The sequence below is a fragment of the Schistocerca americana genome, chromosome 6 (genome assembly GCF_021461395.2).
Source record: "Schistocerca americana isolate TAMUIC-IGC-003095 chromosome 6, iqSchAmer2.1, whole genome shotgun sequence".
NCBI lineage: Eukaryota > Metazoa > Arthropoda > Insecta > Orthoptera > Acrididae > Schistocerca > Schistocerca americana.
The window spans coordinates 603,291,944-603,307,293 of NC_060124.1; the positions used below are offsets into that span (position 1 = coordinate 603,291,944).

The 15,350-nt window shown below is 47.1% G+C and overlaps 1 protein-coding gene across 1 annotated transcript in view; it reads left to right on the forward strand.

Annotated features, from left to right (window-relative positions):
* The first annotated feature begins 10,961 nt into the window (after positions 1-10,961).
* LOC124620339 (clavesin-2) overlaps positions 10,962-15,350 on the forward strand; it is a 63,672-nt gene continuing 59,283 nt past the window's right edge. Inside the window, exon 1 of the mRNA XM_047147013.1 lies at positions 10,962-11,079. Coding sequence (XP_047002969.1) covers positions 10,962-11,079 — 118 coding nt within the window. The remainder of the gene's footprint in view (positions 11,080-15,350) is intronic.

Here is a 15,350-nt window from a genome sequence, read left to right on the forward strand (position 1 = left end):
TAGCGTCACTAAGAGGATGCAAACCAAGTTTACTTTAAGTACGCGCTGTAGCGGCCGTCAGCGTCAGTTGCCTTTGAGATTAGACGTGATGAGTTCATTTTAATCGAGAATCCCTTTAAGGCGACAAAGACACCATTATCAACACCTGACTGAGCTTGAACGAGGTGGTATAACAAGACTACCAGAAGCTGGATGTTCCTTCTGCGATACTGCTGAAAGACTTGAAGGGAATGTGGCGACTGTACACGATTGGTGGCTGGGGTGGTGACGAGAATGTACGGCTGCAAGAAGTCGGTGCCGCGTGCCACTGCCGACGGGGAAGACCGTGCATCGTGTTCGGCGTGTGGCTCCGGCATATCGGTCTGCATCTGCAGCAGCAATTTAAGCAGCATTTGGCACCACACTAACACAAGAACTGTTGCAAATCCGTTATTTTGAGGACAGATTCGAGCCAGACGCCCTGTAGCGTGCATTTACTAACCCTAAACAACTGTCATTTGTGACTTCAGTGATGTTAAGCAAAAAAATGTTAAAATGTGTGTGAAATGTTATGAGACTTAACTGCTAAGGTCATCAGTCCCTAAGCTTACACACTACTTAATTTAAATTATCCTAAGGACGCAAACACACATCCATGTCCGAGGGAGGACTCGAACCTCCGCCGGGACCAGCCTCACAGTCCAACATTGCAGCGCCTTAGCCCGCTTTCTTTTTTTTTTTTTAATCTCGTTTTGTTCGCTTTTGTTCGTTGCATCTGCTCGGGGCGGACGTCGTAAGACATCCGTTTAAGTTCGTTGTTGATCGATTAGCACAGTTTTTTTTTATTAGAGAGGGCTGCTAACGCTCTGACCGAACACGCTGAGCTACCGTGCCGGCGACCGCTCGGCTAATACCTCGCGGCTGATGTTAAGCGAGAGCTTATTGGAGGATGAGTGGGAGATATGTTGCGTTTTATAACGAAGGCTGGTTCTGCCTCGCTGCCAGTGATGCTGTGTGTTGCTTACGAGACAAGTCGACGGCGTGCAACCGACCTGACTGGACCTACACCTGGAGTTACGGTCTGGAGCGCAACTTCGTGTGACAGCAGGAGCACTCCAGTGGCTATCCGACCCAGTCTGACGTCATGAATGACAACCCAACAGCTCGAATAATCAGATTGACTTACGCATCTGAACAGCATTCCAGATGATGTTCTCGAGCAGGATAACGCTCGCCCACATACCGTTGTTGCAACGCAACATGCTCTAGCGAGTGTCGACGTGTTGCCTCGGCCCGTCCGATCAGCTGATCTGTCTCCAATCGACGTCACACAGGACACCATGGGACGACAACACAAGCGTCATCGACAAACAGTATTAACCTATCCTGTATTAACCGACCAAACCGACAGGCGTGGAACTCCAACCCACAATTTGACATCTGTCACCCGTGCAAAGTAATGCATACACGTATCCATGCTTGCATTGAACATGAAGCGGCTTACACAGGTTATTAATGTACGAGCATTTCACATTTGCAATGGCTTACCTGCTGCTTGCATTATCCTGTTATCTTGCAATGTTAAAAACGTAAATTATTGAGTGGCGACTCCATGGAGTGTTCTGTGCACCACAACCAAATATTCTATAGAATTGGAAGGAGAATCAGCATTGGTCGTATTTTTTTTTTTTTTTTGTATTATCCGCAAAATCGATTTTCGGTCACTCAGTGACCATCCTCAGTGCTAGAAGTTGAAAATTTTTCACTTAACGATCAGAGGGTATAAAACAGAAAATCACAACTACACCTGCGTATGAACATAACAGTTGGTAGGAACATACCTGTAATATACAATTAAAATTGGTAGGCAGTGGTATCAACAAGCTTAGAGCGATCACATAAACTGAGGTCGCTGTTTACATGCACCTGTTCAGCAGACCTCGGTGTGACAGAGCTTGAAACACCCTCTATGTGACATGTGTCACGTGAAGACTTAATATTACTGGTTTTGCGAGATATTAACACAAAATAACTCTTGTGCATTTGGGAATCATGAAGTAATTCAAATTTAAAATGTACGTAAAACGCATAGCAGACGAAGGGGGGCCGGCCGGTGTGGCCGTGCGGTTCTAGGCGCTACAGTCTGGAACCGAGCGATCGCTACGGTCGCAGGTTCGAATCCTGCCTCGGGCATGGATGTGTGTGATGTCCTTAGGTTAGTTAGGTTTAATTAGTTCTACGTTCTAGGCGACTGATGACCTCAGAAGTTAAGTCGCATAGTGGTCAGAGCCATTTAGACGAAGGGGGAAGGAAACATCTAAAATACATTGGCGTATTGTTGAAAAAAAAAAAACTTACAAAACATAAAACAGATCCATAATAAGTTGTCAGAGTGTAGGACAAGTAAAAGAGAGAGAAAAGGACATTGAAAAAGAATAATAAATGAATAACATGATATGAGGTACAACACAGGTGTTTAAAAAACATAATACCCACCATCTGACGTGGGAAGTTAGAAGTACAACAAGTGTAGTTGTGATTTACTGTTTTATTGTCTCTGATCGTTATGTGAAAAATTTTTAACTTCTAGCACTGAGGATGGTCGCTAAGTGACCGAAAATCGATTTTGCGGATAATAAAACAAAAAAATTACGACCAATGCTGATTCTCCTTCCAAAAAACGTAAATACGTTACCTAGACGAAATTCGTTACTCTTCGTACATGATTTTATGGTTTTGGGATTTATTTTTCCGTCTGTGTCTGTTGCAGATAAAAGAAAATGCCGGCCGGTGTGGCCGTGCGGTTAAAGGCGCTTCAGTCTGGAACCGCGTGACCGCTACGGTCGCAGGTTCGAATCCTGCCTCGGGCATGGATGTGTGTGATGTCCTTAGGTTAGTTAGGTTTAATTAGTTCTAAGTTTTAGGCGACTGATGACCTCAGAAGTTAAGTCGCATAGTGCTCAGAGCCATTTGAACGATTAAAAGAAAATTTTTTTCATTAATCTACGGGTGTGCAGGTGGGCCGTAAATGATTCGTCTTCCGATATCTCGGGACGACAGCGTTCGAAACACTGTGCCAATGAATCGGAAAGTCTTCAACAATCGTAACCCACGCGAGCAGGTTTCCACTACTGTCGTCAGAGTCTGCCGCGGCAGGGATCCCGGCGGCGCGCAGCGCGGGGCTTGCCGGGGCTCCACAAGCACACACACACACACACACACACATACACACGCAGCGACACGCGACCCACTTTCCGCCCGGCCGCCTGCCGCCCACGCAGCGGACGCCCAACGCGCAGCACGTTGCCCGCGCCCGACGAGGCGCTGCAGTGCGGCCAGCGAAACGTCCGCCGGTTTCGACTGCCGGACTGCCGGCGCTACGCGTGCAGCCCGTCACCCACCGCGTGGCGGCGGCGGAGGACACGCGAGCGTGCGCAGCCGAGTGGCGCGCCGTGCCTCTGAGCGTCGGCGCTGAGCTTGACGCGTTCGGCGTGCCGCTGAACGCTCACAGGCGATGCCACTTGTACACACGGTACGTGGACCCCGACGTGGTGTACCCGATCGCAACGCGGTCCGGCGACAGCTGTCGGCTGCATCTGGCTCGCAAATCACACTGTTTACCAAATGGGCGAATAGGCGCGCGTAAAATTCCTAAGTTAGCTCCATTAAAACGCACATTTTCTCCCTCGTCCGTGTGCTAGACAGGTTGTTCCGTCTGTAGTATACATAAATGAGAACTTCAATATTCCTGGACGTGTTTTGAGGCAAACAGGGAAGTTCCGTGTCGAATCAGTGAGCACCTCGGCTTACAAAAGTTCCAGTGCGGATAGTGCGACACAACTTTACAACAGCATCGAATAATGTAGCTCATGAAATATGTTCGTGGCTTGTGGAAAGTAATTTGTAAAAACTGAGTCTTACTGTGATTTAGCATCAGTTTCTAAATCGCAATTCAACAAGAACCGATATTTTGATCAGACAGAATGGGCATATTATAAGCGAGGCGGAACAGTTCAAGTTCCTAGGCGTTCGGATAGATAGTAAGCTGTTCTGGAAAGCCCACGCCCAGGATCTTGTTCAGAAGCTAAATGCTGCTTTATTTACCATTAGAACAGTATCTGAAATAAGTGACAGTTCAACACGAAAAGTAGTCTACTTCGCATATTTTCATACACTTATGTCGTATGGTATTATTTTTTGGGGTAATTCTTCTGATTCAAAAAGGGTATTTTTGGCTCAAAAACGGGCTGTTCGAGTTATATGTGGTGTAAGTTCGAGAACCTCTTGTCGACCCCTATTCAATAGTCTGGGAATTCTGACATTGCCCTCACAGTATATATTTTCTTTAATGTCGTTTGCTGTTAGTAATATTGGCCTATTCCCAAGAATTAGCAGCTTTCACTCAGTTAATACTAGGCAGAAATCAAATCTGCATGTAGAATGCACTTCCTTGACTCTTGTGCAGAAAGGAGTGCAGTATTCTGCTGCATCCATTTTCAATAAGCTACCACAAGAACTCAAAAATCTTAGCAGTAGCCCAAACTCTTTTAAGTCTAAACTGAAGAGTTTCCTCATGGCTCATTCCTTCTATTCTGTCGAGGAGCTCCTGGAAGAGCTAAAAAATTAAGCGGGTTCCAGTGTCCCATTGTTGATTTTCTTTATTTAAACTTAAGACTTATCGCCTGAATATGTTTTTTATTTTTCATTTTATCTGTTTCTACTATCGTGTAATAATTCCATGTATTGACTCGTTCCATGACCATGGAGACTTCTCCTTAATTTGGTCCCATGGAACAATAAATAAATAAAGAAATAACAGTTCTCCACATGAGGTAAAAATTGTTTCACCGTTCACGGTTTTTAATACAAACCTAAGGTCATTTTTACTTGCTCAAATGTTCAAATGTGTGTGAAATCTTATGGGACTTAACTGCTAAGGTCATCAGTCCCTAAGCTTACACACTACTTAACCCAAATTATCGTAAGGACAAACACACACACCCATGCCCGAGGCAGGACTCGAACCTCCGCCGGGACCAGCCGCACAGTCCGTGACTGCAGCGCCCTAGACCGCTCGGCTAATCCCGCGCGGCTCATTTTTACTTCACCACTGTTGCTATTCAGTAGCAGAATATTAAGAATATGTGAATTACAAAACTTAAAAGAAAAAAGGGCGGAATATGACTGCAAGTACTGCAGGATGTCCTGTAGAGTATAAGCCAATTGAACAAATTCACTTCCCACAGGCAGCGCATCTATATTTACATAACTTCGAATATTATGTACTATATACTTGCATACTTGCATTAAACTAATAAGAAAGTATCAGAACCTACTGAAAGCGAAGAGTTGCAAAAAAAAATTAATGGGATTTGAATCTCCAACACATCTTACGTTTCTTACGAAACTGTGACGCTACTCATTACCTTAAACCGACCGCGCTTATGTCGGGCTCACACCTATCGTCTTACCATCCCTTGAAAGCCTTCATGGTAGCAACGTTACTAATTAAAGTTTAATTATAAGGAGTTGTACCAACAACAACGCATTTTTGGTGGATGCTCAATGTGCCACTTCCTTCAAAAGGCATACTCTCATAATACCAAGTTACAATAATTATTTTATCACGAATATGAGGTTTCTCGTCATTTTATTAGAACGAATCACGCAATTAACGATGGGTTTTCGAGAGATCCTCAATTTGCTGGTGCTCAGGAACGGCACATATACCGGGTGATCAAAAAGTCAGTATAAATTTGAAAACTGAATAAATGACGGAATAATGTAGGTAGAGAGGTACAAATTGACACACATGCTTGGAATGACATGGGATTTTATTAGAACCAAAAAAATACAAAAGTTCAAAAAATGTCAGAGAGATGGCGATTCATCTGACAAGAATAGCAATAATTAGCATAACAAAGTAAGACAAAGCAAAGATGATGTTCTTTACAGGAAATGCTCAATATGTCCACCATCATTCCTCAACAATAGCTGTAGTCGAGGAATAATGTTGTGAACAGCACTGTAAAGCTTGTCCGGAGTTGTGGTGAAGCACTGCCGTCGGATGTTGTCTTTCAGCATCCCTAGAGATGTCGGTCGATCACGATACACTTGCGACTTCAGGTAACCCCAAAGCCAATAATCGCACGGACTGAGGTCTGGGGACCTGGGAGGCCAAGCATGATGAAAGTGGCGGCTGAGCACACGATCATCACCAAACGACGCGCGCAAGAGATGTTTCGCACGTCTGGTAATATGGGGTGGAGCGCCATCCTGCGTAAACATCGTGCGTTCCAGCAGGTGTTTATCAGCCAGGCTGGGGATGATGCGATTCTGTAACATATTGGTGTACCTCTCATCCGTCACGGTAGCAGTTACTGACGTTTTGCTGTCCAGCGCCATCTGTCGGACATTTTGTGAACTTTGCTTTTTTTTTTTTTTTTTTTTGTTCTAATAAAACCCCATGTCATTCGAAGCATGTGTGTCAATTTTTACCTCTCTATCTACACTATTCCGTGGTTTATTGAGTTTTCAAATTTATACTGACTTTTTGATCACCCGGCGCATACGGGCTTCAACTGAAAGCCGACGCGGCGCCTCGCGGGACTCTGCAGTGAAGGGCTAGTGGCGTGCTTGTGACGTAGCTGGCGTTCTGCCATCTCACTGGTCAACGTTCAAACGCACGTTCAGAACACCTGACACGCTACATGTTGCTCTGCACGCCCGGAAAGACTCCCCACTCTGTGACGTCAGCAACTCGGCACGCTCAACGCGCGGCCGCAGCGGCAGGGCTGCCACCCGGCGCCGGTGTGTCGAACCGAGTCGACATTTTCCCACTCGCCAACACTTTCCTCATAGTTACACACACCGTTCCCGCTCTAAAAGCCACTTTCGAGTGTGTTTCGGAACGAGGTGCTATGCGCGTGAAAATGGCAGCGAATTCACACCCTGGTTTACAAACCGTGCCGTCGGTGTTGGATTGGCCGATAGTCTGAGCAAAAATCCTCACGAAGAAGATACCACTTCCCGCCACATGACTGCCGTTCTCGTGCACAATTAGAGCTGGCAAAAAATTACTTAACTCTAGTAAATAACCTGTTACTGAGCATTCAAAGTTAGCGAAATAACCGGTTATCGATTCAGTGCACTGTTTCAGTAACTGCCAATACTGCGTGTTATCTGTTTACCGATGAATGTACTTACAAGTCGTTATAGCCATCTCGGCTTAATTTAGGAACAGTGAATGTGTTCAGTAATTATTTGTATCTTTCTGCTACCAGTCACAGTTACCTATTTTATATTTACTTTAACGCACTGCAACGCATTTCTACTATGTTTTGATCATCATCAGGCATTTATCTGTCCAGCTGTTACTCAAAGATAAGATGTTCAAGTGTAAACTAGAACTGTTGTGATCACTACTGGCGGAGTGGCTATTGAATCCCATAAGCAGACACTGGTAGTGGAGTTCAGAGGAAATCTTAAAAATTGGGACACAACAGCCATTTCAGCAGCAGAACAAGCGATCGAAGCAGCTCTACGTTAATTTAGACTCAGACATTTTATCTTTAAGTAACATCTGTATGCATAAACGCCTGACGATGGGCAACACATCGTCGAAACGTGACGCAATGTGATACATTAAATACACAATAATCATTTGTCTTTTCTGTTGCCTGTCACAATAATTTATTTTAATTCGGTCTCGCACTATCTGGCCGTGGATATTCGTATTCCCACAGAAGTAACTAATGGCATAACTGCTATTTTCAAAGACACAGATATAGCACACGCTACTGATAACCGGAATTCCGGATCACTGGAGTCCATTCCTCTTTCGTTTCTCAAAGACGCTACAAGGATGCCTTTCGTTCGCTTTCGCTACCGACGGTGTGCCGAGATTCCAGAATGCCAAACAGCACAACTTAAGATCCCAATTTTGCGTACATAACCCATGCTTGAAAGAACGCTTTCACTTTCAATAGCGCACAGAAGTTTTTCGTAGAATCTACTTTTGAAACTAATTTTCTGAAGTTGCTTAGACAACTATATTTCATATCAGTTCGTGAGCCACACCTTATATGAAACACTGATAACCTCTGAAACACTACTCAAAGGTTCTCTAGACCTAGTCACCTCACGATTGATACGTATATTCAGCTCAGATTGACAATATGGCACACTTCAGCAGATATTGGTGCCACTTAGCAATAACCGCAGTGACCACTACATGTTCTGTGACTGTTACACCGATAAAGAAAAGAAAGTACCCGCACGCGCATTTGGCAGTACAACAAGTTATTTCAATTTCTTACGTCAAATGTCGTTTATATCGATGTATTATAACATTCAGTCAAGAATTTTGTTCAGAATTATGTGCACTGAAATGTACGTATAAGGATGTGTAATAAATTCATGATTATTATTTCACGTCGTTCATATTTAAATATGTTTCTCTCGATCCCCACAAGTATCCTCATCGCAACGATTATACGTATTCCAAGTACTGTCATTGTTTAAAACTACAAAAGTGCGAAAGTTTCGGGCAGGTCCCCTCATTCAAAGATAATTACTACACTAAAGTCGGCGCGATTATGTACGTCCGCAGCACATTACAAAAGGCGAGACGTGGATCTCAGTATGGTGCGGCGGACAGGCCAGCCTACTCACCGAATATCCGCTCGTCGGGAGAGCTCGTAGATCTGCTTTCTTCGATGCGATCACGGATTTTCATGTATAAAAAATGAGGTAAGGGCCGAATGGACGATTGTAAAGGCGCGCGCTGGTAAGGAGCACAGTGCCCCAATAATGCTGACCGCTGAGTCTTCCCCGAGGGGGGTGGGGGGGGGGGTCAGGTGCTCTTCTCGCTGTTCGGATGAGGGCGGATGGCAGATTCACTCTGCGTAGTGATTCTGGGGGTGCGCTCATGTGGCGACGAGACCTGGGAACAAGTAATTAATCCAGTAACATTGCCGTCCATGATCGGTTTGATGGTCCAGGTGTTACGGTGTGGGGAGGCATAATCTTACATGGGATTGCTGAATTACAAAGCTTTGAACACAATACACTCGGCGGTCAACGTTATTGCGACACTGTACCCCTTCTCCACGTGCGTCTTTTTAGGGGGTGCTCGCAGCCAAGAGTCCGTATTTATGGATCACAATGCGTATTTGAAGGAACTCTTGGAACTAAAGTAAAGGATATTAGGCGAATGGACCGTCCTGCTCGTTTTTCTCCCGAATTCGGTTCCATGGAGCAAGTGTGGGACGCGCTGGGGAGACGAATGCAGCACATTCCCGTGCGCCACCCGCCAGTTGTCAGCAATGGAACGGCCGACCGCGGCAACTCCTTGCTCGTTGCAGAGCTTGCTGTGTCGTCCGTCGTGATGAGATACTCTGTTAAGAACCGTGTCTCGCCTTTTTTAATATCCAGGGGACCATCATAAATCATACGGTTCCGTTTTATGAGAGGATTACGAAACTGAGACTGGAATCTGCCTACCCAAAGCATCTTGAAAGTTGTCGATCTTTTAATAAAATTAATAGTAATTAAAAAGTAAAATTGTTTACCTCGGGCATGGATGTGTGTGATGTCCTTAGGTTAGTTAGGTTTAAGTAGTTCTAAGTTCTAGGGGACTGATGACCTCAGATGTTAAGTCCCATAGCGCTCAGAGCCATTTGAACCATTTGAGCCAATCGACGGAATCCGTCAGCCACAAGACCTTTCACGTCATTGCGTATGTGTAAGGAGTTAGTGCATATTGGTGCCAGTTAGTAACAACGGTAGTAACCGCTACATGTTCTGTGACTGTTACACCGATAAAAAAAAGAAAGTACCCGCATTCTGAATATGTGCTGCGAATACATAGAAAGAAAGATCCTTTATCATTTAGCTACAAAATAGCAGGTCAGCAACCGGAAGCAGTTAATTCCATAAATTATCTGGGAGTAAGCATTAGGAGTGACTTAAAATGGAATGATCATATAGTGTTGATCGTCGGTAAAGCAGATGCCAGACTGAGATTCATTGGAAGAATCCTAAGGAAATGCAATTCGAAAACAAAGGAAGTAGGTTACAGTACACTTGTTCGTCCACTGCTTACGTATTGCTCACCAGTGTGGCATCTGTACCAGATTGGGTTCATAGAAGAGAGAGAGAGAGAAGATCCAACGGAGACCAGCGCACTTCGTTACAGCATCGTTTAGTAATGGCGAAAGCGTTACGAAGATGACAGATAAACTCCAGTGGAAGACTCTGCAGGAGAGACGCTCAGTAGCTCGGTACGGGCTTTCGTTGAAGTTTCGAGAACATACCTTCACCGAGGAGTCAAGCAGTATATTGCTCCGTCCTACGTATATCGCGCGAAGAGACCATGAGGATAAAATCAGAGAGATTAGAGCCCACACAGGCATACCGACAATCATTCTTTCCACGAACAATACGAGGCTGGAATAGAAGGGAGAACCGATAGAGGTACTCAAGGTACCCTCCGCCACACGTCAGGTGGCTTGCGGAGTATGGATGTAGATGTAGATGTAGACTGGTTCCAGCACATGTCAATGAAGCGGGGGTCATTTCTGTGAGAGGGGTCAGATAGGCAAAAGTGAGTAAAAGGGTCGGTATGGAAAAGGGACGGCTGGCTGCGAGCAGTTTTACGTGTCGGCGGAAATGTGGATTTAGATTATGACCGAAGGAGGCAGAGTGCGGGGCCCTCGAGTGGTGCCGGCGATCCGACCTGTAGAATGTATCTGCACCACAAGTGCAGGGGGCACTGCTGTACGAGCGGGTGGGTGACAGGGAGGCTGTCTTCCAGCACATCAGTCAGTCGGGTAGGGCGGTGGAATACTGTGCTAGATACGGAGGAGGAATATGTTTTCCGGCGGTAGGTACGCTCTCCTTAACGGGAGAGGCCTCGGGCAAATTACCGGCCTCGTCGTCGCCACTAAAGCGCCTGCAGAAGGCCGGCGCAGCTGCTCAGCATGCCGGAGGGGAGGCGCGTGGGCGGCGCGTGCCCGGCCTCCGAGCAGCTGGTGGCTGCTGGCGCCTGCGTCCTCCAGCCGGCAGCCAGGCGGGGGCAGCATAACAGCGGCGATGGAAGCAATGAGCCCTGGGAAGGTCGCTGAAGGAAGCTGGCACACACCTGCACACGCAAGTCAGCCGATTCGCGTAAATTCTGGGGAAGGGGGCGATAAGCTGTGGCGCCACGTTCCGTCACGTCCACGACCGGCTTCAGATCCGGCTAGTTGGGGGACCGGCGCTTCAGCTGGAACTCTCCACTTTGTCCCTCGAGCCACTCCGTCACACTCCTGGCCTTCTCACACGGTGCATTATCTTGTTGAAAAATACCACTGCCGTCGGCAAACCTGATCCGCACGAACGGGGTGTACGTGGTCTGCAACCGATGTACGATAGTCCTCGGCCGTCGTGGTGTCTTTCACGAGTCCGCTCGTCCCACGGATGGCCACGTGAATGTTGTCCAGAGCGCAGCGGAGCCGCCCACATCTTGACTCCGCCGTGCAGTACAGGTGTCAAGCACTCGTTCCCCCGCAAGGCGACAGATTCGCACCCTCCCATCGGCACGATGAGGAAGGTATCGGGATTCGTCAGTCTCTGCAACGCTCTGCCATTGCGCCAAGTCCAGTGCCGATAGTCACGTGCCCGTGTCAATCGCAATTGCCGATGTCGTGGTGTTAATGTGGGCACGTGTTAGGGTCGTCGGATGCTGATGCCCATCGGTAGCAGTGCTCGGTGCACTGTGTGTTCAGATACACGTGTACTCTGCCCACCATTACATTCTGATAACACAGTTCGCCGCGTGTCGTGTTTTGCCAGCCTGAGCCTCGACGTGGTTTCACCTCGGTTTCGCCACGTATTGAAGACACTCACCACAGCTCTCATCCAACACCCGACAAGTCGTGCAGTTTCCGAAATGCTCGGTGCCGAGCCTCCGTGCCATCACCACCTGCCTTCGCTCAAACTGAGGAAGATGGCGCGCCTTCCCCATTCTGCACGCGCACAGCTCGCTCGCTGATAGCACGTACACCGTGCGCGTGTCTGGCTAGCAGCCATTCCTCGCCAGCTGAAGCTGCTGTTGCCCGGACGGCTTTATATCGATAGTGCGTGGGTGGTCATAACTTCCTGGCTGATCAGTCTCTCTGTAGGAAGACCTACCAAGTTTAACAGCTGCTGAGTTAGATACGACTTCTTACTATATTAATATCAGATTTGAGTCCTATGACGGGCAGACATACGCCTCTCTCTGTAGCGGAGAATTTTCCGCGATTTTTGCGACAGATTTCAAATATTCGTACCTTCCGTTATCTGTGGAGTAGAAAGTGGTATCGGTTTCGAAAAAGTCTGGATTTCTTCGTAAGGAAGAATCTTCCGTGAAGCAGACGGCGGTTTACGGATACCTGCCGCCTGTAAAGCACAGTCGCGACATCCACAGGTGTCGCCGCTGTTTTCGTCTGACGGCCGGAACGGTTCAAATGGCTCTGAGCACTATGGGACTTAACATCTGATGTCATCAGTCCCCTAGAACTTAGAACCACTTAAACCTAAATAACCTAAGGACATCACACACATCCATGCCCGAGGCAGGAGTCGAACCTGGGACCGTAGCAGCAGCGCGGTTCCGGACTGAAGCGTCTAGTACCGCTCGGCCACAGCAGCCGGCCAGCCGGAACGACTCATTCCCCGACCTCCACTGGTTTGCAGGAGTAATATATTTCTGGTATACAAAAATTAGAATTCAGTATTTCTCTTTAAAGTTTACGTTAAAATTTTTGATGTACCGTAGGTTTAATGCTAATTAATTTGTTTAGCGTTTGGGAGTGGACAACGCATAATCTCCACGACCTACTGATCTAAACTAGGTCATTTTGATGCAGAAAACAAATAAATAAATCGACCGCAACGGCACTAGCATCCTCACCAGAGAGAATGTCAGCCGTAAGATTAATATTTATTTTTAATAATTTCCTTCTTAATTTACAAAATAGTTTTTTACATCTGTTTTTTACGTCAAGAATCGTAAATGATCCTGAAACAAATGTAAAAGGAGTCGAATCGCGCTGACTAAACACATCAGCTACAACTTTCCTTGTGTATGAGTAAATAATTTCAAATTTTCCGTATACTTGCTCGTGCCTTACTCCGCATGAAAGCAAGGATATAGAAAGACAATGTTTCCTGCATGAGAATGATTACAGAGTTGCCCAATTAAACATTTCACCGCAAATATCTCTGGAACAATAATAGGTATTGAAAAACAACTTAAAGGGTATGAATGTGTGGAAGGGACTCATAAAAGAATATACTATGAGACATCCTAAGACGTAAGGAATTAATAGTTTCGACACGAACTCATGCTTTTTTTAAATAGAAATCCCGTGTTATTTCTAACGCAGTCAATAAACATGAAAAATCACGAAAAGAATGGCTCTGTTTGCATCGCAATACATGAATTACATCCCGAGAAATTGACATTTGAAATAAACGAAACGCGCCGCTATTGCACATCCTAAGATGCTCGTACTCGCGATGTGATTGACGTACGCAGTTTTACTTTCACTGTTATCATGAGGGCCGAAAGTAAGAATAGGGTGACCTGCCACAAGCGGCACATAACGGTTTCGCTCTACGCACACACTACGGAACAGTACACGACGACCCGCTGCAGCACAACCCCTCGGCGGAACGGACAGCAGTCGCCGATGTGTGCGGGACCACGCCACTACCAAGCGTGCTGATCTGTGTTGACGTACGTACAGGTAAATGGCGCTGGTGTACTGCAGACTGTGTTGTAAACGTGATGTTAATTTAACCATCCATCCTAGACGTTCGTCACGGTTTTCACAAGTGAAGAAACGGCTGATATGTTATTACTTTACGGAGGATGTCACCAAAACGGCACCAGTGTGTGCCCAGCGTTCCGCTAGAACATCGACCGACCCGCCTCCACGAATACTGATAGAAGGTCTCGCGCGACAGAGCCCATGTCTGCACGCAGGCGGATTCGGAGCAAAAGAGTAACACATGAGGCAGCAGAAGTACCTTTTCTGGCAGCCGCTGCAATAAACCCACATGCCAGTTCTCGTGAAATGGAGAGACTGGTGGGAATCCCTCGAACAAGCGTGCTGCCCATTCTTCACAGGCGTAAACACCTCCCGCGCCAAGCGTCGTTACATCGAGGGCTTCGTGGTAATGACTTTCGGATTCGCCTGGAACATTGTCTGTGGATCCTGCGAGGAAGCTAAGATTCTATGCGTACGGTACTGTTTATCGATGAAGCCACGTTTACAAACCGTGGGATCGCCATCTTACACAACATGCACTACAGATCACCGTTAAGACGCATTTTGCTTTTGCCAAGTAGAACATCAACGTCAGTGTAGTAGCAGTGTATGGTGTGGATTTGTACTACACCACATCACTGGCCCGTACTTCATTGGTGGCGGTGTTAACAGGCGACAGTACGTGCCCGAGGCAGGATTCGAACCTACGGCCGTAGCAGGAGCGCGGTACCGGACTAAAGCGCCTACAACCGCTCGGCCACAACGGTCGGCTCATTTGGACAGTTTCAGAAAAATTGTGTGATTTATTCAAGAGAAGAGCTTCACAAGCATTCAGTTATTCGGTTTCGCGTTGATCGATAGAGTTGTTGGGAGTCCTCCGGATGGATATCGTGCGAAATTACGTCCAGTTGGCGTGTTTGGTCGGTAGAAGTGGAGGACCCTGCGCATAACGCTCCAAACATTCTCAGTTATCGAGATATCAGGAGACCCAGCTGGCCGAGGTAGGGTTTGGCAAGGCCGGAGACAAGCAGTGGAAACTCGCCGTATGCGGGTAGGCATTGTCTTGTTGAAATGTAAGGTCGGCGTGGCCTGTCATCGAGGACAAGGAAGCGGGGCGCAGAACATCGCCGACGTACCGCCGTGCTGTAAGGGTGCCGCAGGTATGACAACCAAAGGGGTCCCGCTCTGATGTGAAGTGGCACCGCAGACCAGCAGTCCTGGCTGTCGGACCGCGTGGCAGGGGACAGTCGGCGTCTCCAGAGGCGTCTTCGGCGTGAGATCTCACTGACTGGAGTAGAGGTTTCTTCAGTGGTGAGTCCCCGCTTCGAACGGAGCCCGATGGCCAGCTAAGACGTGTGTGGAGGCGCCGAGGACAGCCAGGTGTGGTGTCTGCGGCGCCGTTTGAGCTGGTAGCACGACCGCTCAGGCAGCCTTACAGCACAGCCGTACGTCGACGATATTGTACGGCCCGTTTAGTTGCCCTTGATGACAAGCCACCTGGGCCTACATTTCAGCAGGATAATGCCCGCCTGCATACGGCGAGAGTTTGTACTGCTCGTGTTCGTGCTCGCT